Source organism: Alligator sinensis, unplaced genomic scaffold (assembly GCF_000455745.1).
Source record: "Alligator sinensis unplaced genomic scaffold, ASM45574v1 scaffold50_1, whole genome shotgun sequence".
NCBI classification, from domain to species: domain Eukaryota; kingdom Metazoa; phylum Chordata; order Crocodylia; family Alligatoridae; genus Alligator; species Alligator sinensis.
Window position 1 is genome coordinate 2,313,839 of NW_005842059.1, and position 22,644 is coordinate 2,336,482.

The 22,644-nt window shown below is 44.6% G+C and overlaps 1 protein-coding gene across 1 annotated transcript in view; it reads left to right on the top strand.

The window, feature by feature from the left end:
* The window catches only part of WDHD1 (WD repeat and HMG-box DNA binding protein 1), a 48,869-nt gene extending 29,620 nt beyond the window's left edge, over window positions 1-19,249 (top strand). Inside the window, exons 18-26 of the mRNA XM_025203500.1 lie at window positions 323-454; window positions 1,729-1,946; window positions 6,598-6,728; window positions 12,658-12,714; window positions 13,004-13,062; window positions 13,220-13,378; window positions 13,971-14,104; window positions 16,085-16,220; window positions 18,305-19,249. Coding sequence (XP_025059285.1) covers window positions 323-454; window positions 1,729-1,946; window positions 6,598-6,728; window positions 12,658-12,714; window positions 13,004-13,062; window positions 13,220-13,378; window positions 13,971-14,104; window positions 16,085-16,220; window positions 18,305-18,511 — 1,233 coding nt within the window. The 3' untranslated portion in view covers window positions 18,512-19,249. The remainder of the gene's footprint in view (window positions 1-322; window positions 455-1,728; window positions 1,947-6,597; window positions 6,729-12,657; window positions 12,715-13,003; window positions 13,063-13,219; window positions 13,379-13,970; window positions 14,105-16,084; window positions 16,221-18,304) is intronic.
* The last annotated feature ends 3,395 nt before the right edge of the window (window positions 19,250-22,644 follow it).

Here is a 22,644-nt window from a genome sequence, read left to right on the forward strand (position 1 = left end):
TACACTCTGGCACTAAACTTATGTGGATTAGACAGTTTAAATTAAAGCATATTAAATTAAGATGAAAGCAAGTGAAATAAATGCTAAGTTTGGAAAGCATCTATGCTCTTTCAAGTGCTCTTTGGCATGTAGATGTGGCCTGTTTTACAAGCATGAAACAGTTCTTATAATGGCATAGTTCTGTTCCCTAGACATAGTCTAAAGACAAACATTGATGCAATGGTAAAGGAACATTAGCGAATAAATTGATGCAAGTTGGTGGGAAAGTGTGAAGCATCTTTTCTCCTCTGATTTTGCTATGCTTTTTCTTTTTCTTGTTAAGGAACAATTTTGGCGCTCTGCAGTGTTTCACAACCATTTGGATTATTTATCAAAACATGGATACGAATATGATGAAAATGCTAAAAATCAGGCAGCAAAAGAACAGCAGGAGCTGCTAATGAAATTGTTCGCTGTAAGTAAAAATTGAAAGGCAAGAATTAAATGCAATTGTTGAGCATTCATTTTTAGTAGATGGTATTTGATGTCAGCTTAAGTTTTATGTATGGAAAACTGCTTTGTCTCTTTCTTCTCTTGAAATTAGGAGCTTGGGTCTTATCTCCAATTATCCACCTACAGCTGAGTAGTTTGTGGTCTTAACTATTACTTCTCAATGATGGAGAAGAGATATCTCACCAAGAATGCTGCTTTTTTATAATACATTATAGTATTGCTATCAATCCCTGCTGAAAAAGTCTAGTACCAGATACTGTAGGGTCAGAATTAAATTTTCTTGAGAGTGCTACATAGACAACTTGCACATGGACCATCCCTACCCAGATTGGGCCAGGGCTTGCTGATTTGACTTATGTTTGCAGTCTGACTACAATTGGTAGCACTAATCAAGAGGCAAGAGAATAGGATTTACTGTATCCTGTGTTGGTCAGGCCAGTGCTATTAAAATGTTCACCAGCATGATCATTAAATTGGCAGTATTTTTTAATAAATGAAAGTTTTAATTATTGCCAAAGGACTTGCACACCCACACATGCTTACTATTAAATAATTATTTTATATATATAATTAATTTATATATTTTTTTTATATATATTCCAGTTTATATATTTTAAATTCTTTTCTATTTTCTAAAATAATCTGAGCGTGTTTCAGAAATTAGTAGCAATTTCAGAATGATTTTGTGTGCAGTTGGACCACATCGCTTCTTTACTTAGTCATAAATCCGGGGGGGCGGGAGGGAATCTATGGCACATGTGCCGAAAGTAGCTCTGTGTGGCATGCGGCCTATTAAAGAAAGGACAGAGAGCACAGTAGCAGGAAGCAGAGCATCAGATCAGGCAGAGGGAGGACAGGACAGGGAGCAGAAAGCAAAGCAGCAGATTGGATAAGGGAAAGAAATCTGAGTGGCATTCAAGGAGGATGCAAGGCTAATTTGTCATGCCTGCCAAAAAGGTTGGCCCCCACTCTTGTAAATGATGGTTTTATTTTAACACCTTCATCTATAATATGGTATTAGATGAAAGGTTTGTGTGGCCTATGTGGGAAACCGTGCATGTTAAGTTACTGCCCTTATGAATGACCAGCACCTGTAAGCAAAGCTGTGCTGCTCGGGAGGTATCGGGCTGGGGATGGTTGCTGCTGTGCTGTCATGAAGGGCTCTGTTTGGGCCAATCTAAGAAGTGTTTTCCCTGGAGAGTTCCCCCCTCAAGGGATTTTCTTCTTTTTCATTAGCTTTCTTGTAAACTGGAGCGTGAATTTAGATGTATGGAACTCGCTGGCCTCATGACCCAAAATGTTGTGAACTTAGCTGTCAAGTATGCTTCCCGCTCCCGAAAACTAATATTGGCCCAGCGACTAAGTGAATTGGCAGTAGAGAAAGCAACAGAGTTGGCAGCAGCTGAGGAGGAAGAGGAGGAGGAGGAGGATTTCCGAAGCCATCTGAATGCTGGGTAAAAAATATTTTCTATGTGCTCGAGGAGCTGCAATATCAGGTTTTTATACTGATCTAGTCAAAATTTTGAGCCCATCAATATGTTTTTATGGTCCTACGCTATAATTTTTCAGCCTGTTCACTTTTGTATGACAACTGACTCTAATCCTTGCTCTGGCTGTGCTGTGAAAATGGTTTATATAAAAATGGCACCATGTCGTTCAATTCCTTCTGGGTATTCATTGTAATGAGGTCACCCTGCAGAGCTAGTACAGCTAGAGAGATTGGGTCTGTTCTTAATCACTTGTTAGCAGAATTTTTGATGATTGTATCAGTAATGAGGGTAGTAAGTAAACCCACGGGGAATCGATTAAAACAGCATTCTAGGTCCAGTCTATTTGTGATGTAATCCTGTTAATGCATTGATGCACGAGCCTCAGAAGACTTCTCGAGCTCCCAGGTTCAGTGTACTGTATTGGTACTTAGTTCTCCTGCAAAACTGTAGAGAAACACCTAGACCAGGTTTAGTGTGTAGTTTGGTTGTTCATGCCAAACAGACTTGCACTGAGTAACAAAGTGTGATTTTTAGCCCAGTTCGGCTACTTCAATGCCGTAACGAGCATAGAGCTATGTGTAGTTTGGTTGTTCATGCTAAACAGACTTGCACTGAGTAACGAAGTGTGATTTTTAGCCCAGTTTGGCTACTTCAATGCCGTAACGAGCATAGAGCTGCCCTTATATGAGCATTACAGTCAAAGCAGATGCTGTTCACAGCTTTTGTACCCTTCCTCCGGGGGATTACTAAACAGGAGTACCACACCAAGGAGGTAAAGTACATTGCCCTGCCTCCTAACACTGAGGATGCCACACACGGCTGTGGAAGGGACAGGTGCCCCTACTCTAAAGAAACCAGGAAACATGGTGCCAACCGCATGGTACCTTCATCCAAATAGCCTTGAACAGTATTTTGACTGGGTTTCCATTGTGTTTCTTGGCTCTTTGCTCTATCCCTCTCTCTCCTTTCCATCAGGCTGCAGATTTTATGGCATAGTACATTTGTTCTGTAGCAAGGAGCAGACACATGACCAGCTCTCCCAGACTAGCTGCTGGTAGTAGGCATGGTTATGATGCCCAGCTGCAAGTTGGAGAGTAGCCGGTTTGTGTTGAGCAACGGGCTGATCCAGGGGATGAAGGATAGCAGGGAAGACAACACACTACTGGTACAGTATATGCTTACTCCTGACTTCCTGAAGGATCTCCTGGAGTGGAGTGACCTCCATCAGTAGAAAGCTGTGCATCTTGTGCATGCTCCACTTGTGCTGCATAGCAAAGGCATTTGATTCGATAGTAAATGTGTCCATGAGTCTGCATTTGCAGACTCTTCCCTCTGCTCCACTCCATGCACTCTTCTCCTCCTCTCCCCTGCCCTGTCTGTGTCCTTTCCCTTCTCTTCAGGGCTCCTCTTCCTTCATTTTCCTTGACATTTAGTGTGGCCCTTTCTAACAACCCCCCCTCCCAAAAAATGGTGGAACCAAGGGTATAAACAGACTTTGCCTTTGTACTACCATTAAAAAATTTCTAGTGACACAGAGGCCAAGCAGACAGATGTCCACACCTTTTCTCATGCCACAAATGCCCTAAATTTGTGGCTGCCACAGGTGGTAGGATTTTGTGCTGCTATTTTTCAGCTAACAGCTGGGGGGTTTTTAAGGCAGGAGAGTGGGCAGCCTGGAGTTACCCATTACTCCAGCCTCCCTGGGCAGGCACTCCTGGGGCATCAGGATCAGACCCCTGAAACATTGGGAGTGCCTGCCTGGGTTCCCCCATTTGGGATTCCCCAGGCACATGCTGACACCCCAGTGCGGTCCTAGGGCTGGGATTGCCAACACGCTGATGGGCAATCTCAGCCCCAGGACCACACCTGAACTGGCTTTCTCTATTCACAGAGATGTGCCCCAAAGATTCCCTGGGGCGCCTCTCTGCAAGTGGGGAGCACGTTGCTCATTGTCCCAATGGGCAGAAAAACAGGCAGTGTGCATATTGCCCAATGACATCCTGCCATAGTTGATCTGTTTGATTTGGCGACATCTCTTTATACCCTAACGCGCTTACTACCATCACGTTGTTCACCCTGCTCTCTGTTCTACGCTTCCCCCCCTCCCTGGGTTTGCCCTGTCAGTTTAGATTGCAAGCATTTGGGATGAAGACAGTCTCCTAATTTGCGTTTGGTACACTGCTTAGCACAATGGGGCGCCATTCTTTTTTAGGCCTGAGACGCTACAGTAATAAAGATGATTAATAATAATAATTGGTATTAAATGTTGTCCCTAATCCAGTGACGGAAAAGCTTTCACAATCTTTCACCACCTGTGGGTATTGTCGTCATAATACAGTGCATCGGGTTTGTAAGCTTATAGGAGGAAGGTTAATTTTGCAACAAGTTCAGGGGCCCATCTGTAAATACAGCTGCAGGTTTATCTGTGAATATGTAGGTACAAACAGTCGTAGCTCCCTTCTAGGTAGGCTGTTCCATCCACGTCTCTTGCTCATGAATGGAAGCTGTAGTTAATGTTTGTGACCTCAGTCTATCGGAGTTGAATTATAGCTCTTATTGCCAGAGTCATTCATTGCTGCCAGAGTTTGCCTGGAATAGAGCCACTGTTTACATACACACATCTTAGTAATCAGCAGAGAGGGGGAAGAAAGCAGAAAATGTATTTGGTAGTTTAATAGGATTTGGTAAAATATCAGATCAAATTTTCAGAGCCCTTCTGCTTAATTTCCAGCTTGAAAATATGCATTCATTTGCCAGCTGTTGTAGGCAGAGAAGTGGCTTGTTCATGTATTTGATATATTTAAATGGGGAGTATGAAAAGCTTGGTCTGTGTGGTTCCTCCATGTTCTCTCTTGGTCAGTGTAGTTCTTTGTGTACACGCGTGCTGCCAGGGTATTGTCTCTGCTGTGGCTGGGCCACGCAGCACATTCCCTTGGAGATCTCAACTTTACACAAAGAATTGGCCCCAAGGTTTGGTTTGGTTGCAAAAGCTCAGCCAGATTTATTACCTGCACAACATCTATGCCAGTGGTTCTCAACCTTTTTAGACTCAAGGCTCCCCTTGGGAAATGCCAGCTCTCAGTTTTCACTCGTTTATGACTACAGAAAAAATACTAGAGCAGTTCTTCTGTTGCAAAGCTCTCAAAGACCCCCAACAGGTCAGAATGTTTTTTGCAGTATGGATTCTTGTTTGAAATCTCTGGGTTTATCTTGTGAACTATGTTTGCACATCTAACATTGTGTGGCACCCTTGAAAGGATCCCAAGGCACCCCATGTGTCGTGGCACCCTGTTCTACATGCTAACATTGCCTTCCCAAAGGGTTGCAAGATGTTAGCCCTGGATGCTGGTGAGGCATAGGCATAACTCTCAGTTGCTTGTGCCCCCTAAGCCTAATGCATGGTTTAAAGATTTCCAGGCTTCCTCTCGCACATGAAGTGAGTAGTTCTGTTTATATCGGGTATTTACCGTGCAAACATTGACACCTCTACCACATCACCCTAATCCTCGGACTTTGTTATCACCAGGTGCCCTTCTAGATTTCTTTGGCACCAGCATTACTGTTTCTTCTTAACAATCAGTTTTAACACCTTAACTATCAACTTTACCTCTCTGCTGTCTGTCAAGTTTGCTGCCACGGGTACCCTAGTAGTACTGAGGTCAGCCTTTATCAGTGCTTTCAGCAAAGCCTCTCCTCTGTGAATTTGATATGCATTGATCAGTGCTTGTATCACTCATTACTCCAGCAAGGCCTATAATCTTTAATAATTTTGCAAATATCTTTCCAGGAATTCTCCAGTATTTATCCCTTTCCTGTATTGTTAACACCTTTCTCCACACCTCTAGAGTCATAAAATCATAGAAAGTTAGGGCTGGAAGGGATCTTGGGAGGTCACACCTAGTCCAACCCCCTGCTCAAAGCAGGACCAGCACCAACTACATCATCCCAGCCAGGGCTTTGTGTAGCTGGCTCTTAAACACCTCCAAGGATGGAGAGTCCACAATCTCTCTGGATAACCTGTTCTAGTGCTTTACCACCCTCCCTAGTGAGAAGGTTTTTCCTAATATCCAACCTCAATTTCCCTTGCTGCAACTGGAGACCATTGCTCCTTGTTTTGTCATCTGCCACCACTAGCAAAATGCTAACAAGGTTCTCGCAGGACAGAACCTCCTCTCTTGCCTGAAAGAGTCAGGCAAAATCATGTTACCTTTCTTGGAGCCTTTGCTTAACCACCTGAGTTCTGCATCATTTGGAGGCCAGTGCTGGCCTTTGCTGCGAATTTCAAGAGAACCCACAGGCATACGCGGTCGTCTTTGCAGCTGCATGAATACTGCTGGGGGGAAAGGAATTTTGTGTTTTTGTTGCACTGAAATGGTTAATGATACTGTAATTATCTAGAGCTTTGGTTTGTTTTTTGTCAGTCATTTCACATTTTCATCAAAGGCTCAGTGTAAAATAAAACCCCAGACCTGATTGTTTTCATTTCATGAAATTAATTCAGAAATTTAGCGGACCTTTTCTTTGACCCCCTGCTGTGAGTAAAAGTTCCTTCTGCATTTCTTTAGGAGGAGGGGGGAGTTCTAGGTGTAGCCTCTTCACAGTTATTTTCATTTAGTTACAGCCATTCTGCTACGGAGTGGAGCCAACCTCGAGCCAGGACCCTCCAGCATGACCAAGAAGTGGAAGATAGTGAGGAAGCTGATGCAGCTGAGGAGATGGAAGAAATGACAGCAGTGCAGAGACACAGTAAGAAATACTTTGAGGGCTGGCTGGGAAATTAGGGAGATCTTTTGATTTTTTTTATTGATGTAATAGTAAATTCTGGAAATTCCCCTGGTCACTTGAGGATTCCTTGAGGACTCCACAGGTTATGCAGTGATTAGCATGTCCAAAGCACTGGGCAAGCTTTAACTTTTATGGCATCAATGAGGTAAATTAATATCCTCCCCATTCGCCATACTCCTCGCCTGCCAGTTGGCACTGCATGGAGCCAGCCAGGAATCACAGGACCCACACCAGTGCCCCAGGGCCATGGCTGGCGGGGGTCCAGGGCAGGGTAGCAGGAGTGCGGGGCTCAGACTGGCAGGGGCTCTATGGAGCCATGTTGGGCTGCACCAGTACGGAGAGTGGGGAGCCAGCCTGGCTCCATAGAGCCCCTGCCAGCCTGGGCCCTACACTCCTGCCACCCTGCCCTGGGCCCCCAACAGCCCTGGCCCCAGGGCACTGATGTGAGCCCCATGCTTCCGCCCAGCTGTTGCTGTGCTCCTGCCCATCTGCTGCTACTCGCCCCCTTCCTGCCACCACTGCCACCGCCTTTTCCCCACTTTTCCATCTGCTGCTTCTCCCCATCCCTCCCATATGCCAGCCGCTCTGTCACCATGCAGTTCCTGGCTGCATCACTGGGACTGCAGGATGCAGCACGAATTGGCATGGCCTGGTGCCAAGGACTGGGGCAATTGTCGGTGGTCCTCCCCTCTCCCCCATTCTTAGCTTAGTTGCACTCCCCAAGGAAGGGAGGGTGGAGGAACAGCCCCAGGGTCACCAGGCCAGAAGGTTGGGTGCTGGGGCTGGGGGTAGCGGAGTGGGGCTGGGAAGGCCTTGCTGCTGCGGCTGCTGGGTCCTGGCACCCCTAGGTCCTGCCACCAGCTCCCTCTGGGTCCTGATGCTGCTGGCGCCTTGTCATCTTTGACAGGCAGCCAGGAGAAAATAATAATTAATTTTCTAAATTTTTTAGGGGCCCCACAGGCTGGATAGAACGACCTGATGGGCCGCATCTGGCCCACAGGCTGTATTTTGCCTGCCTCTGGTTTATGCTGATCTGTTCCATTTCCTTCCCCACCACCAGGCTGGGTTGTACCTCTTTCTGTCAGTTAATGAATATTCAACAGTTTTAATTTTGATCTCCGTATGGTAGGGTTGCCAGGGAAGAGATACCATATTTACTTGAATAGAAGATGGCCCTTACCCCCAATAATTACATTCTATATATGAAAAGATTATAATTTTGTTATTATTTTCCAGGAATAGAACCTAATTATTGGAGGTTTTCCTTGAATTTGTCGCCCTCCCACTGCTACAGCAGGGAAAATAAATCTGGGGAGGGTCAGGTAGTCCCTTTGCTCTCTGCTTTCCCCCCCAACGTTTTCCCCCTCTCCTTACTGTGAGACCCTGCTCCCCCTGAGCACGTGGAAATGAGGAGCAAATTTGAAAACAATAATTTTGAAATGAAACATGGCTGTAGCAATTTGCATATAGTACCCACGCATTTAGTTCATCCAGAATTGATGCATGTTACCTTTTTTGGAAATTGCTTCAAGTTTTAGCACAGGTACTCCATAAGTACATTTTTAAGCAGCACTTTGGCATGTACTTATATGTAGTACAGACTATGCATATTAGTCCAAAGCCGAAGCTCGTGATTCGCCACATGGTTCATTGGGCTGTGTCAACAGCATTTCAAGGCACAGTGACCCCACAACTGAGCACTGCTCAGTACTGGTGTCTACTCCGAATACTCCCAACAAAGGATCCATGTGCTAATTAGCCCCATTCAAGGCTGGAACCTGGTGTTCTTGTCACAAGTCCTGGGATGCTCCAAAAATTAATATGCAGATGAGGTACTGGGCAACCTGGTTTGGCTTCACCTCATGGAGGATGGGGCCACACTAATCGTATGCACCAGGCTGAGAGAGGGTGTAACAGAGGGATTCTGGGTCAACTGTTTGGGGCCACATTTGGTGATGTTTGCCAGGCATTTATGGGTGATAAAGAGGCAGGAATCATTGGAAATTGGAAAGAAAGGCATAGCTCAGCTGTATGTATGAAGAGGAAGTCAAAATGTATATGCAATGTCGTGGCTCACTATGATTTCAAAAAGAGTCAGTGGTGAAGTGGACTGCACTTAATGGGCGCTACCGTTTATCATATTCAGATGGGCTGCACTAACTTATCCTTGCCTTTTGGCTAAGATTAAGCATTTTTGACACCAAGAGGAGGGAGTCAGGGCTGGCTCTGGTCGTCCCAGTGCCAGTCTGATATTGGATATTGCAGTACTTTCAGGCCTGGTGCTCATTCCCTGGGGAGGGAACACCTGCCCCTATTTTTAGAGACCACACACACTATTAAAAAAAAAAAAAGTTCCCATCAGCATGTTTGCCCAGTGTGAGCTGATTTCAGTCAACTTCACAGTTGGTTTCCATTGCTAAGCATGTGCTGCTTTTGGCAGCAGTTTAATTGATATTTCCTTGTATGCAGTTGTAAGACAAGGGGTTTTTTCCCCGTGCCAACTGAGGAGGAAACCTCATTTTGTATTAGAGTAAATGTGGCAATTGCTGAATTATGCCCACATAGCAAATTGGGTTGATTTTGTAAAAAGGGCATGAACTTTTTACGTTTATTTAAAGGCATGAAGTTATATATCTTTGCTTTGCTTTCACAGTCTGATCTGTTCTATAGTGTTTTAATACTTTAAGTGCCAGAGAGTCTTTTAAATAAAACCTGTTGCTTCTACCTCTCAAATAGATTAACTGTAACTGGGGTTTATCCCTGAAAGAGTAGACTTCAGAAAGAAAATACAGTATATGATTCACCCCCTTTCCTTAGAAGAGGTAAATACAGGTACAGATGCAACCGATTAAATTTTTTTAGTGCTAAAGTTGCATGAGTTCAGTAGGATTGTTTTGAAAGAGGGTGTGGACAGACGTAACAAAAATGTTTCAGATGCCTTTGAAATGTTTCCAAGGGCCAGCTGTACAAATCCTTTGTAATGTTCCCAAAAGTGGCTGAAACCCTCCCAAACAGTACCTCTTCAAGTGAAGTGCTATTTTGGAGCGTTTCACTTCTTGTTACATCTGCACAGCAGTGGGAGGGTGATCAGGGTGGACAGCCTGCCAGATGTGCAGCCCAAGTCCAGAGGCAGGAAGTCTGCAGGGATCAGATGATCCCAGCAAGATAAACATCCAAATGCCAAAATGAAATGAAGGGCTGGAAGGGACCTCGAAAGATCATTGAGTCCAACCCCCGTGCTCTGGGCAGGAATACTGCTGAGATCAAATGATCCCAGCAAGGTGTCTGTCCAGTCTCCTCTCAGAGACCTCCAAAGTTTGGGACAGCACCACCTCCGTGGAAAGTGTAGTCCAGGTTCTCGTCACCCTTACCATAAATACGTTCTTCCTTACCTCCAACCTGATATGATCCTCTAACAGTTTATGGCCATTGGTCCTTGTCCTCCCCTGGGGCGCCCTAGTGAACAGGTTTTTTTCCCAGCTCCCAATATTCACCCCTTACATATTTACAGATGGCCACCAAGTCCCCTCTCAGTCTTTTCCCCAGGCTGAACAGTCCCAAATCCCTTAGTCTTTCTTCATAAGGTTTGTCCTCCAGGCCCTTAGTCATTTTTGTGGCCCTTCTCTGCACCCTTTCAAGATTTTCCACGTCTTTTTTGAAGTGCGGTGCCTAAAACTGGACTCAGTCCTCCAGCTGGAGTCTCACCAGCGCCTAGTAGAGAGGAAGCATCACTTCTTTAGCCCTGCTCACAATGCAATGGCTAATGCATCCCAGTATGCTATTAGCTCTGTTGACTACAGCATCACACTAGTGGCTCATGTTCATCCTGTGATCAACCATAACCCCCAGGTTTCCCTTTCAGCCATCATGCTGGCCAGGACATTTTCTCCTAACCTATATTCATATTGCTGGTTACTTCTCCCCAGATGAACCACTCTGCGTTTATCCGTATTGAACTGCATTCGGTTCCGCTCTGCCCACTTTTCCAGCTTGTCCAGGTCCGCTTGGATTTGCATCCTATCCCCTAGCATGACCGCTTTTCTCCATAACTTAGTATCACCTGCAAAGTTAGCCAGTGTTCTTTCCACATCCTCATCTAAATTGTTGATAAAGATGTTGAACAGCACGAGCCAAGAACCGAACCCTGCAGGGCAGCACTAGCCACCTCCCACCAAGACGATACAGACCCATCCATTAACCCTCTCTCGGTTTGACCCGTTAGCCAGTTCCCAACCCACCTGACCGTGGACTCTGCCAGCCCACAATCCCCGTTTTTTTATAACAGCATCATGGAAGACAATATCAAAGGCCTTTTTAAAATCCAAGTATATGACATCAACTGCATCTCCCACACTTAAGCAGTTCGTTACTTGCTCATAGAAGGAGGCGAGGTTGGTCAGGCACGACCTGCCTGCAGTGAAACCATGTTGGCTATCCTTCAGCATCCTGCCTTCTGGCAGCCTCTCACAAATGAACTTCTTGATATTTTTTTCCAAAATGTACTTGGTATCGAGGTCAAACTGACTAGCCTCTAGTTTCCCAGATCCTCCTTTCTCCATTCTTCTTAAAGAATGGCACCATGTTGGCCCTTTTTCAGTCTTCCAGGACTCTCGAGCACCACAAATCTTCAAATATCTTTTCCAACGTGCCTGCAATGACTCCAGCCAATTCCCTCAGCACTGTCAGGTATAGTCCATCTGGTCCTGCCAGCTTGAAAACATTCAGCCGCAGTAAAGTGCTCCTTCACCAGTTCAACACTGACCATTGCCTGGCAATCACCCCCTCACATCCGTCCAGTATCCGACTAAACACGCAACCACCGTTTGTATGCAGGAATACCGACCCAAAGTATTCATTAAAGAGTTCAGCTTTCTCCTGACAGTCTGCTATCAGCTGTCCTGTCCCAGTCTGCAAGGGCTCCATGCTCCCCTTGGTCTTCCTCCTTCTCCCTGTATACCTAAAGAAAGACTTCTTATTGTCCTTGATTTCAGTCACCAACCTGATCTCGGTCTCTGCTCTTGCCTTCCTTATCCTCTCCCTACAAATACGGGCTATACTTGTGTATTCCTCCTAGGTGAGTACTACTTGTTTCCACTGTCCATAAGCCTCCTTTTTCTTTCTTAAACACTCCTTGACTCCTCTGGTAAGCCAAGAGGACTTCCTGGCCCCTTTACCACCTTTCCTGCATACAGGAATAGACCTTTTCTGCACTCTGAGGATCGCTCCTTTGAGGAACAGCCACCCTTCCTGAACTCCCTTCCCCTCCAGTCCCTCTTCCCATAGGGTCCTTCCCACTATTTTCCTAAGCTCATTGAAGTCAAGCACCTCTGCCCTACTGGGTGACTTCCCTGCCCTACGACGGATAGTGAGTTCTATCGTCTCATGATCACTGTCTCCCAGATTACCCTCAATCCTCAGATCTCCCACCAGGTCATTCCCTTTAGCTAGAACCAAATCCAGCAAAGCCTTCCCCCTGGTCGACCCGTTCACCTACTGTTCATCTACTGTTCTGCTCAGCTGAGGAAAGAGAAGTAGAGAGGATAGGAACTGGAGTGTTGGATTCTCAACAGCAGGACCACCCCTTCTCCCCCTTACCTTTCCTCTCTCACTCTTCGTGCTCTTTTTCTCCTCTACCTCCCATACCTGCGATTGGAGGAAAGAGGGGGGCTAGAGTACGTAATCACAGGAGACTGTACCCCTGGCTGGTGCTAGAAGAGAAGTAGTGTTTTGAAATACACAGGCAGTTGTATGTGTATCCCCTGGCTAAACATTTCCAAGGCCGTTTTACTTGAAAACATTTCAGTCGTTACATCTGCCCATGCCCTGAGTTGCTCTGTTGGTATTTGCACTCAGCTGTGGTTAAAAATCCCCTGTTTCTTTTGTTCTGAAGGATCCAATCCATTCTGCAAAAGTGTAGGAATGCCAGAGGTTTCAACTCCTAAATCTGGTAAGTAAATCTCAATGTATTCTGATCAGAAATCATTTTATTAGGTCTGTGTATCATGTCGCTGCTGGCATTTGTCAACAATATCAGCCCATGCACCTAATATCTTCCTCTTTCCCAAACTCTTAGCAACACTGGGTGCAGAATTTTCATTCTGATTAACCAGACAATGAATACTTTTACTTTTGTAATGAAGATAATTAAATGAACAATGTTCCATTTCCTCTTAAAACTCACACAGAATTTCCTAGGTATTCACATGTGCTTTGTTTGTTCTTTTTCCCTTTTCTTGGGGAAAAAAAAGAAGCTGTCATTGCATCCAGCAGCCAAGGTCGAGTCAATCCCTTCAAGGTAAGAATTTTGCAGTTGGTTTGGCTTGTTTTTTTTTTTTAATTTAAATTACACAGTAAATTTTTTTAAAGTTCATGTTTCCATCTGACAGAATCTCTGAGGGAAAGATTCCCTTGCGACTGAAACATAAAAAGTTCCTAACTGCTTGTTACTTTAGGTGACAGCCAACAAAAAAGACCCTACAGTTCCCCCAGGTAATGTTCTAGACACTATGAGCAAGGCCTCCAAGAAAACCCCTGCATCTACAAGTCGGGCTGGAAACAAGCAGGAGTCTCCAGTTCTAAAGCCTCTGATTCCCAAGCCAAAGTCCAAGCAGGTATTTCCAGTCCTTACAGTATTTTAATGAGAATCAGAGAATTGATTTTTTTTTTTTTTTTATCTGCTCTTACTGAATGGAGAAAAACCGATTGATTTAATGAAATTTCCAGCTGTAAACTCTGCCCAAGCAGAGTACAGGCTTGTGTAGAGGACAGGTTCTCAAACTTTTTCTTCTTGCATACCCCCTTCCAGATTTACCAGCTGCCCACGTACCCTTTAAATGCCAATTATTGTCATGAAAATTAAATCCTCCATTACATAATTTCTCCCGTGTACCCACCAGAGATGTCTTGTGTCCCCCGCCAGGGGTACATGTACTGCAGTTTGGGAACCCCTGGTGAAGAGTAATACAGACAAACAATGAGAATTTTGTCAAGCTGTACAAAGTATAAATGTTGCTATTTGTGCTATTTTATTTATGAAATAGAATTGATAGTAAACCCTCTTAAGTCTTTACACTGTCAGAGTAGGAGTTACAGTAATAGAAATATTTCTGTAAAGACATTTTCCTTATAATGAGGTAGCCCATGTTGTCAGATGGAGAAATGCATTTACCAGTATATTTGTCCAAATCTTGCTTATTTTTTTAGGCCCTAGCTGCCTCTTTTTTCCAGTCCCGTACACCCAGCACTGATGACAAAACAGTGGAAGAAAGAGAAGAAAAAGCTGAGAAGGCCGTGCCTGAAACACCAGCTGCTGCCACAGAGACCACTGAAAACAAAAGGTGAAGAAATACATAGGATTTCACAGAATCATAGAAAATGAGGGTTGGGAGTCCAAGCCCCTGCTCAAAGCAGGACCATCCCCAACTAGATCATCCCAGCCAAAGCTTTGTCTTTGACTTTAATGTCTCACAAAATACTTTGGGGGTGAGAGCATGTGCCCCTCTGATGAATCGTCTGTGGACCCAACCTCTCATTGCAAGTGCACATAGCAGCAGGGAACTCCCCCCAGGATGAGCCACCCATGGCTCCATGCTGCTCCCTGGCCAGGCCCTGTGGCCACAGATTCCCACCTGCTTCAGCCCGGGCACTGCGCTGCACCAGCTGGGCAGTGCCCCCAGTCGCCAACTGCCGACCATGCCCCACTCTCTCCCTCACCATGCAGGCTCAGTGCAAGCGGTCACTGCTACCTCAATCTCCCCACTGTGCCTCCCACATGTCACCAATTCCCACCCCACTCCATGCACCTAGGTGTTGCCTGTGCCCCTGCCACATAGACTTACCTGCAGGGAGCTGAGGGAGCTGCTCTCTACCACGCTGCCTGGCTGTACTATCGGCCATGTACCTCTGATCGCCCTCCTGCCACAACCCAAGCAGCTTTTCGCAGGGCAGTCTGCAAGGGGAAACCCACAGTTTCCCGGGTTTACCACGCTGCCTGGCTGTACTATCGGCCATGTACCTCTGATCGCCCTCCTGCCACACCCCAAGCAGCTTTTCGCAGGGCAATCTGCAAGGGGAAACCCACAGTTTCCCGGGTTATTCTCCTTTAAAGGAGAAAATCCACATTTTCCATGGGAGATGGAAAACCCAGATCCCTGCTGATGACATAGGAGTGAGATAAAGGATCATGAAATCAGGTAGGAGTATTCAGCAAATGTTCATGTTGTGAAGTTACTGCTGTTTCCATTATCTGTATTGCCCAACCTGTCTCGGCATAAAACAAATCATGTTATAGCTAAAAGGAAGTTACAAATAAAATAGAATAAATGTTTTTCTAGGTTCAGTTGATCCCTCATAACCTAAAAACATTTCAGAGTGAGTGTGTGGTGTCAGTCTGAAATAGGGGCATTTCTCATGATAGATGCACACATGAATGGTGTATAATATAAATTTTAGGTCCACATTCCTGATTTATTTTTTAGTGTTATTTCTATGTCTGATCCCAATTGCTGAACACTAAGTATACCATGCTGCCATGTCTGAGTCAAGTAAAGGAAGTGTTTAAGCTTGGACTATCCCATGTTATCACTGGAGATAAATAAAAGCCCCAGAAGGAGGTTCCATATATGTAGCAGTCTTGCATGCAATTGTCCAATTTTCATAGATTTCATAGACATTATGACTGGAAGGCACCTCTTAATATCATTGAGTCTAGCCCCGTGTCCCAAACGTAGGAAGTCAGCTAGGGTCAAAGGATCCCAGCAAGATAGGCGTCCAAATGTTTATTAAACGAGTCCAGAGTAGGTGCTTGCACCAGCTCTGGAGGGAGTCTGTTCCAGGCCTTGGGGGCTCGGACAGTAAAGAAGTTTTTGCTTATGTTCAGTCTAAAAAGGTCTTGGAGGAGTTTGTGACCGTAAAATTTTAAAAGAGAACCATGTGGCAAATAGTGGGCGCATCTACACGGCGCCCTACAGTGATGTGGCAACGCATTACATCGCTGTATGGCATGCTACGGCGACACAGTGATCACGGGGGTCTACATCCTGCTTTGAGAGACAGACCACTGAAGTGTTCATCTGCAAACACTTTTAAGTAGTCAAGCACTTTATTTTTAAAAACATACAAACCTGTCCTGCCGCTGCCACAGTCCTGAGGGGGTGCTGAGAGCGACTGGGAACTGCTGAGCATATCCACTACTTCTTTAGGGAAGGGCTTTGTGACAGCTAAGAATATTCCATTTGGGTTTTGGTTCAAATGTGACATTTTGTAAAGAGTTTTTGATAATGTTCATACACTGGCAATTCTTTTGGTGACTACTTTAGACCAAAGACAGGATTCCAGATGTGGCTAGAAGAAAACAGAGGCAGCATTTTGGAAGATGCACCTGATTTGGAAGAAACAGAAATAATAAAAGAAGGCATGAGTCGGTTTAGAATGCTAACATCTGAAGAAAGGATGGTAAGAAAGCACTCTCGAATTTTTTCAAGAATTGTTTCTTTTTATCTCTGAGGCCTGTGAAAATTCCAGTTTTGATGCTGTTTTAGATCTTGCTACTCTCTGGCCCCAGGAGCTCAAAGTATTAGACCAGGCCAAAACTCAAAACTTGTCATTTACTTATCAGTCAAATGTCAATATGTTTGAAAGTGAACAATTGCTTTAAAGGAAGGAACAATGGCGATGTGTAGGAGGTGCACGGGGGTGAGAGCGCTGGTGCCCCCCCTGAGAGCGAGCGCTCTTGGCTTAGACGGAGGCAGGCGGAGTGCTGGTGCCCCCCTGAGAAGTGCCACTGGCACTTCCGGGCTCACCGTCTAGCTGTGGGGGTACCCCCCAGTCCACGATCGGCCGCAGGGAGTCCCCTGCTGCCGACACCACTGCGGCCAGTCGGGCCACCCTCACTGCCGATGCCTGCATTTACTGCCTGCGGGCGGTCACAATGACCCCCCCAGCCTCAGGAGGCACTCATCACCTATGGGAAGGAATACTGTTTAGAAAAGTATTAGATTTAGAGAGGGTTTGAACACAGGAGAGGATATAAAGACCTTGTAAAGCAGGGGTGGGCAAAATGCAGCCCAGGAGATGAATGTAGCCTGCAAGGCTATTCTATCCAGCCCACAGGGCCCCTGAAAAATTTAGAAAATTAATATTAATCTGCCCTGAGCTGCCTGTCATGCGGTCCTCGATGGCTTGCCGAAACTCAGTAAGCGGCCCTCTGCCCAAAATAATTGCCCGCCCCTGTTGTAAAGGAAGGAACTTAATCAGAGTGGTCAAGCTTAGATAGCAAAACACCGAAAAGGAGAATACTTGTTAGGAGGGAGAAATGCTGAAAAGGAACTAGATGCTATCGTGCAATGCAAATTAGAGACTAATGTACACTCTAAGGCTACAGTAACTGCTGTAATGTCATATAAATAGTATATGGCACACCAAAACAAGGTCAACGCCTTGGTTAAGCCATGTTGGTGTGGATCTGTATGTGGAGCTTTGTTTTCCTCATTACAGGAAAAACATGGACAGGAAAAGAAAACATTTTGTCCACAATCTGGGGCCTGCAGTGAGCTTGTGCAAATATATTATATTGACTGAACAGGAGCAATGATCTCAAGTTGCAGCAAGGGATGTTTAGGTTGGATATTAGGAAAAACTTTCTCACTAGGAGGGTGGTGAAGCACTGGAACAGGTTACCCAGACAGGTGGTGGAGTCTTCACCCTTGGAGGTTTTTAAAACCTGGCTAAACAAAGCCTTGGCTGAGATGATGTAGTTGGGGCTGGTCCTGCTTTGAGCAGGGAGTTGGACTAGATGTGACCTCCTGAGGTCCCTTCCAACCCTTGTTTTCTCTGATTCTCTGATTAGTAATTAGCCCTCAAAACTTCACCTATTAAAAACGCGTGAGAGAAACCAACCATGGACCAGTACTGAGTCTTGAAGCCTGGAGCATTAAATAAGCATCATTCGACATTGAGAAACAAATAATAAATCTATGAATCAGCAAAATAAGAGAAGAGAAGAAATGACTCAAGTTTGTTACAGACAGTATAACCAGGAGTAATTATTCCTGGACTCTTAAAATTAGGATAAGTTGTTAAGGTGATGTTAGAAAAACATTTTTAACAGCTAAAACAAAGGACTGTAGAGCAATATGCTGCGAGTGGTCATTAAACCACTGCCATTGCAGTTCACAGCTAGCTTTGTTAAGATAACGATGTGAAGAGGAAGCGGTATTAGCACACAGGATTCCCAGGAGGTAACTTCCAACTTTATCATCAATTTGCTTTTGCATCTTAGCTGGAGTCAGTGCAGACGCTGCTCCCATATGGCAGGTATTTCTTTCCCACTAATATAATAGGACAGTGAAGATTGTCGCAAAAATGTACGCAGATTTATATTGCTCAGTTGATCAAGCGCGTGGACCTATGGTGGACATCTTGAACCAGTGGCTCTGAATTTAGTGATGGTGAAAGCATGTGACCATTTTTTGAGAGACACTCTGTTATAGTGTTTTGCTTTTCCAATACACATGCTTTTTTCCTTTATATTTTTTAAGGGTTGGACAGAGAAAGCCAAAGGAGGAACAACAGATAGCAATTCAACAGAAGTAAAAAAGCGGAAACGCCCCTCGGGTGCAAGCGATGAAGGAAGAGAGAGTCAGGAAGAAAAATCAAAAGAGGACTTGAGTTTGCCCAGAAAACGGAAACCTTTAGATCAGTCCGCAAATGTCAAATTATCGGCTTTTGCATTCAAGCAGAGCTAAAACAGAATGGTGCCTTCCCTCTGCTTTCTTCTTAAAAAGTGCATCAGGTTTTTTTGTACCTTGAAGTCTATGTGTGTGTCCTCAAAGAGCATTTGCAGAAAGAGCATTTGGTGTTAAACATGCCTGTCATAAAGTGTTTCCCTTTACTCTTGACTCTCTGGAAATGTTGCCGCATCCCTGAAATCTGTGATGCCAATTTAGTTTTTCTATCAAGTGTGTATAGTAGAGATACTTAAATGTAAATGACTGAATAAGACTGGATTCTTTGGGGCTGTGCAGATGGTGTGCTTATAGTGTTTGACCCTGAAGCCAGTTTAGACATCAGAGAGATTTGTGAAGCGTAATGATAGTGGATCAAAACCAGGGCAGGAGGTTTTATCGTACTCCCACTTCCTGCTTCCAAAGCAAGGAACTTCATTTAGAAGGAACAGGATGGGAGAAGAATGACCCTGCCCCTGGCTAATCTTTTGGCTGCAGCTTCAATCAATTGTGGCCATCTGAATGAAGCCTGTGAACTAGAGCAGCACAGGGGGGCTAGCCCTGTACCAAAGTCTTGCTGGGAACGCTGGGTCTACAAAAGTGAGGTTTAAGCCACCTTTGTATATGTATACACACACACACACACATACCTTTCCAGGATGCACTTGGTCTCCACCCGGGACCTGCTCCTCAAAGTGTCCTTGCTTTTTAGAATTTGTGCATTTTTTTATGTAAGATTTGTTTGCAATAAAATGTGAAACACTCCTGTGTTTGTCAGTGGAAATCTTTGTCATTTTGGCATGTAGCATCAGGAGGTAAATAGACTTCCACCTAGTTTTCAGAAACTGGTCGTATGCATTGTTCTTGCAAATGGGAGAAATTGTAGAATTCTTAATTTTATACCTAAAAATGCATAAGGCTACTCCAGCGCAGCTCAGTTAGTTTCTTATGATTAGGGTTATAAGAAATCCTGACCCATGAACAATGAGCATGTTACCATATATGTGGCAGATGCAGGCGCCCGAACACTGTTATGGAATGAGTTTAGCACAGAGGTGGGCAATTATTTTGGGCGGAGGGCTGCTTACTGAGTTTTGGCAAGTCATCGGGGGCCGCATGACAGGCAGTCAGGGGCATATAAATATTAATTTTCTAAATTTTTTAGCAGCCCCACGGGCCGGATAGAATGGCCTGGCAGGCCACATCCGGCCTGCGGGTCGCATTTTACCCACCCCTGCTTTAGCATATAGCTTCACACAACCCCTTTTCTTGCCAGTTTATTTACAACATGTAATCTTATGTCATGAGTTTATTCACCCCCACTTATCCCAAAAACAGAGCAATAGCAGGCATACAGGTCGTTCTTAGTGATAACCACCCGTTCTTAACATAGGAAACATAGAATCCAAGACATACAATTTCCTTGATTTAATACAAAAGAAAGACGACCTATCTGAAGCAATTCTCAACACAATTGTCCAGGGCTAAAGGGCATTCAAAATTTAGCTTGGGTCTTTATCCAAACCCCCATAAGGCTGCGTTAGTTAAATACATAACACTACAAAGCTTTTAGGCACACAAACTGAAAAAGATATCAAATAGCAACAAAATGCAGAGTGCCTGATGACTGTAGTTGAAACAGCAATTGATTTTGGTTTCAAAATCCAAGATTAAAACTTTTAACTTTGCAGTGCAAGTCAGGTTTGAAGGCCTATAATCATTCAGTATGTTTTCTTCCGTCACTGTGGTAATTATACTGCAAATGGTAAGTTACTGGCCATTTAGTATTGCTAGCAAGTTCTACGTTTTAAATCTGTAGAAGCAAGATGTGATTTGCTAAAGCCTCCTGAGAATTTCACTTGTCCAGGTTAGTGATAAGGCGTGAACTTTAGTTCTTTACAGCATTTTTCAAAGCTACTTTGAAATTTCCATATATTCTGACAGCAAGCATGAAAAACAGAAGTGATAGTAGTAGCTAAAATGGAAGAAAATCTCAAAATGTATTAATTAAACTAGTCGATATTAAACGTTTAATAAAAATATCTGGTTTCCCCAAAAGCATGTTTTACTTTCCATGCACAGGTTTTTTTATCCCCTTTTAAACAAATGACATGCTGAAGGTGCTAGGGGGAGAAGGAAAGGAAGACAACGGATACACACATCAGGTACACAAATGTTCTTATTTTAGAAAATACGGGCTGGGTTTTTATGATTGACGTCATATATTTTATATGACGCTAAAACACCAAGACGTGCATTTGATTCAGCACCTTGTCATAGCCACGCGACCACTGACGTCATATATTTTATATGATGCTAAAACACCAAGACGTGCATCTGATTCAGCACCTTGTCATAGCCACGCGACCAGTTCAGGAGCGGGGAAGTCCCAGTGGTCTTCTACTTGCCGTAGACTCGTATGGTTGCAAGGGACCCCAAGGAATGTCTGGTCCAACCCCCTGCAGGATATCAGCTCTGAACAATGCTTATCCTCCAGCCTCCTCTTGGAAACCTCCAGCTCCCCTGGGCATCTTGCTAACCGTGTCTTTATGCAGCTCAGTCTGCTTCTTTAGCATTGTCCTTCTACATCAGTGATTCTCAACCAGAGTGCCACAAGATCTTTTTAGGGGTGTTATAGGATGCCATTCAATATTAACAATGTTAGGCGTGCAAACATCTCTGCATGATTCTTACGATAAACCCGGAGATATCAAATAGGAATCCATAGTGTCAAAACCATCCTGCCCTGCTGTGAGCTTCTGGAGTTCTTTGCAACAGAAGACTTGCTCTATAGTCTTTTTCCATAGTCAAAAACAGGTGCCAAAGAGCTTCAGGGATCTCACACAAAGGGGGACGGGAATATTAAATCCACCTTAAGCTTCCTCTGTGCAAAATGAAATTTATCTTCTACCTAAGGGAAGATAAAGTTCAAATCAAATTTCAATCAAACTTTTACAATCTTTGATTTCCCCTCAGCCTGAAGAAGGGCTCGTGCCTGAAACCTTGCAAAGACAGACAATTTTTTTTGCTGTTTGTTCGTTGGTCTAATAAAAGGTATCACCTCTGAACCAAGAGTTTTAGAGATTTGTATTCCTCTTGTGCCAAAGAGCTGGCATTTTCCAGGGAGGGCCTTGAGTCGAACGAGGTGGAGAACCACAGCTCTACACATTTTAATGGAAGGTGCTGGTAGCCACCCAGATGTCGAGGGTACGTGGACCTGGATTAAAATGCAGGGAGTTGAAAGAGAGCTGGGATTTATTGCGAAGCAGCTGCTCCACAGCATCAAACCCATCCCACAGGAAGCAGTAGCTAAACGGGTGATTTACCTGCGGATGAAATGGGTAAATTGCCCCAACTTGCTTTTCACTTGCTGCTGGGTTATTGCAGTAGTAATAACTCTGTGCCCTCAGAGATACATGGGGTTTTGTAGGGCTCTGCTTCTGTTTCAAAAATGTTGTGGGTTTGACAGAATTGCAATGGCTTGGGCCAGATGCGAAAGGGAAACTTTCAGCAGCTGGGGTGTGATTCAACATCATGAAAAGGGTTCTTGTAACTGCGCCTGCCTTTCCTGTTTCAAAACCCTTCTCACATCAGACTCGGATGCTAGCATCGACAGACGGGGCATGGTATTGCCACAAGGACTTGAGAGGATGTGACTTTAAGTTTAGGTTTGGAGGAGAGAAAGTATTGCGGCATCTTAAAATTCCCAGCAATGCGGAAGTATTTGCACAGACTTATTTTCACAACTATCAGTACCGGGGAGTAAATCTGACTTAGATTGGTGATGGGAAAATGGGGCGACAGAAAACTATTTAGATAAACGGTGAAGATGGTAACACATTCACTAATTTATGCTTTTTCTGCCTGAGTTAGGTCATTCCCTGGGTCACCTTCTTAAGCACCGTTGAGATGATGAGCGGAGGGGACGTGGAGGATGTTCATGGGTTTCCAGCAAGGGTGTCTTGGCTTTATGGACAGTCCCACACCTTGCTAAGGCTGGTGAGTATGCAATCTACCTTTCATCCAGGCTGAATCCAGGGTAAAAGCACTCTGGCTTCTTTGTGACCTAACGCCATTAAAACAATAAAGGCTACGAGTCAAGGCACCGAGCTACATGGGAAGGTCTGAGCAACTTGGGGAGAATAAGGGTTTCC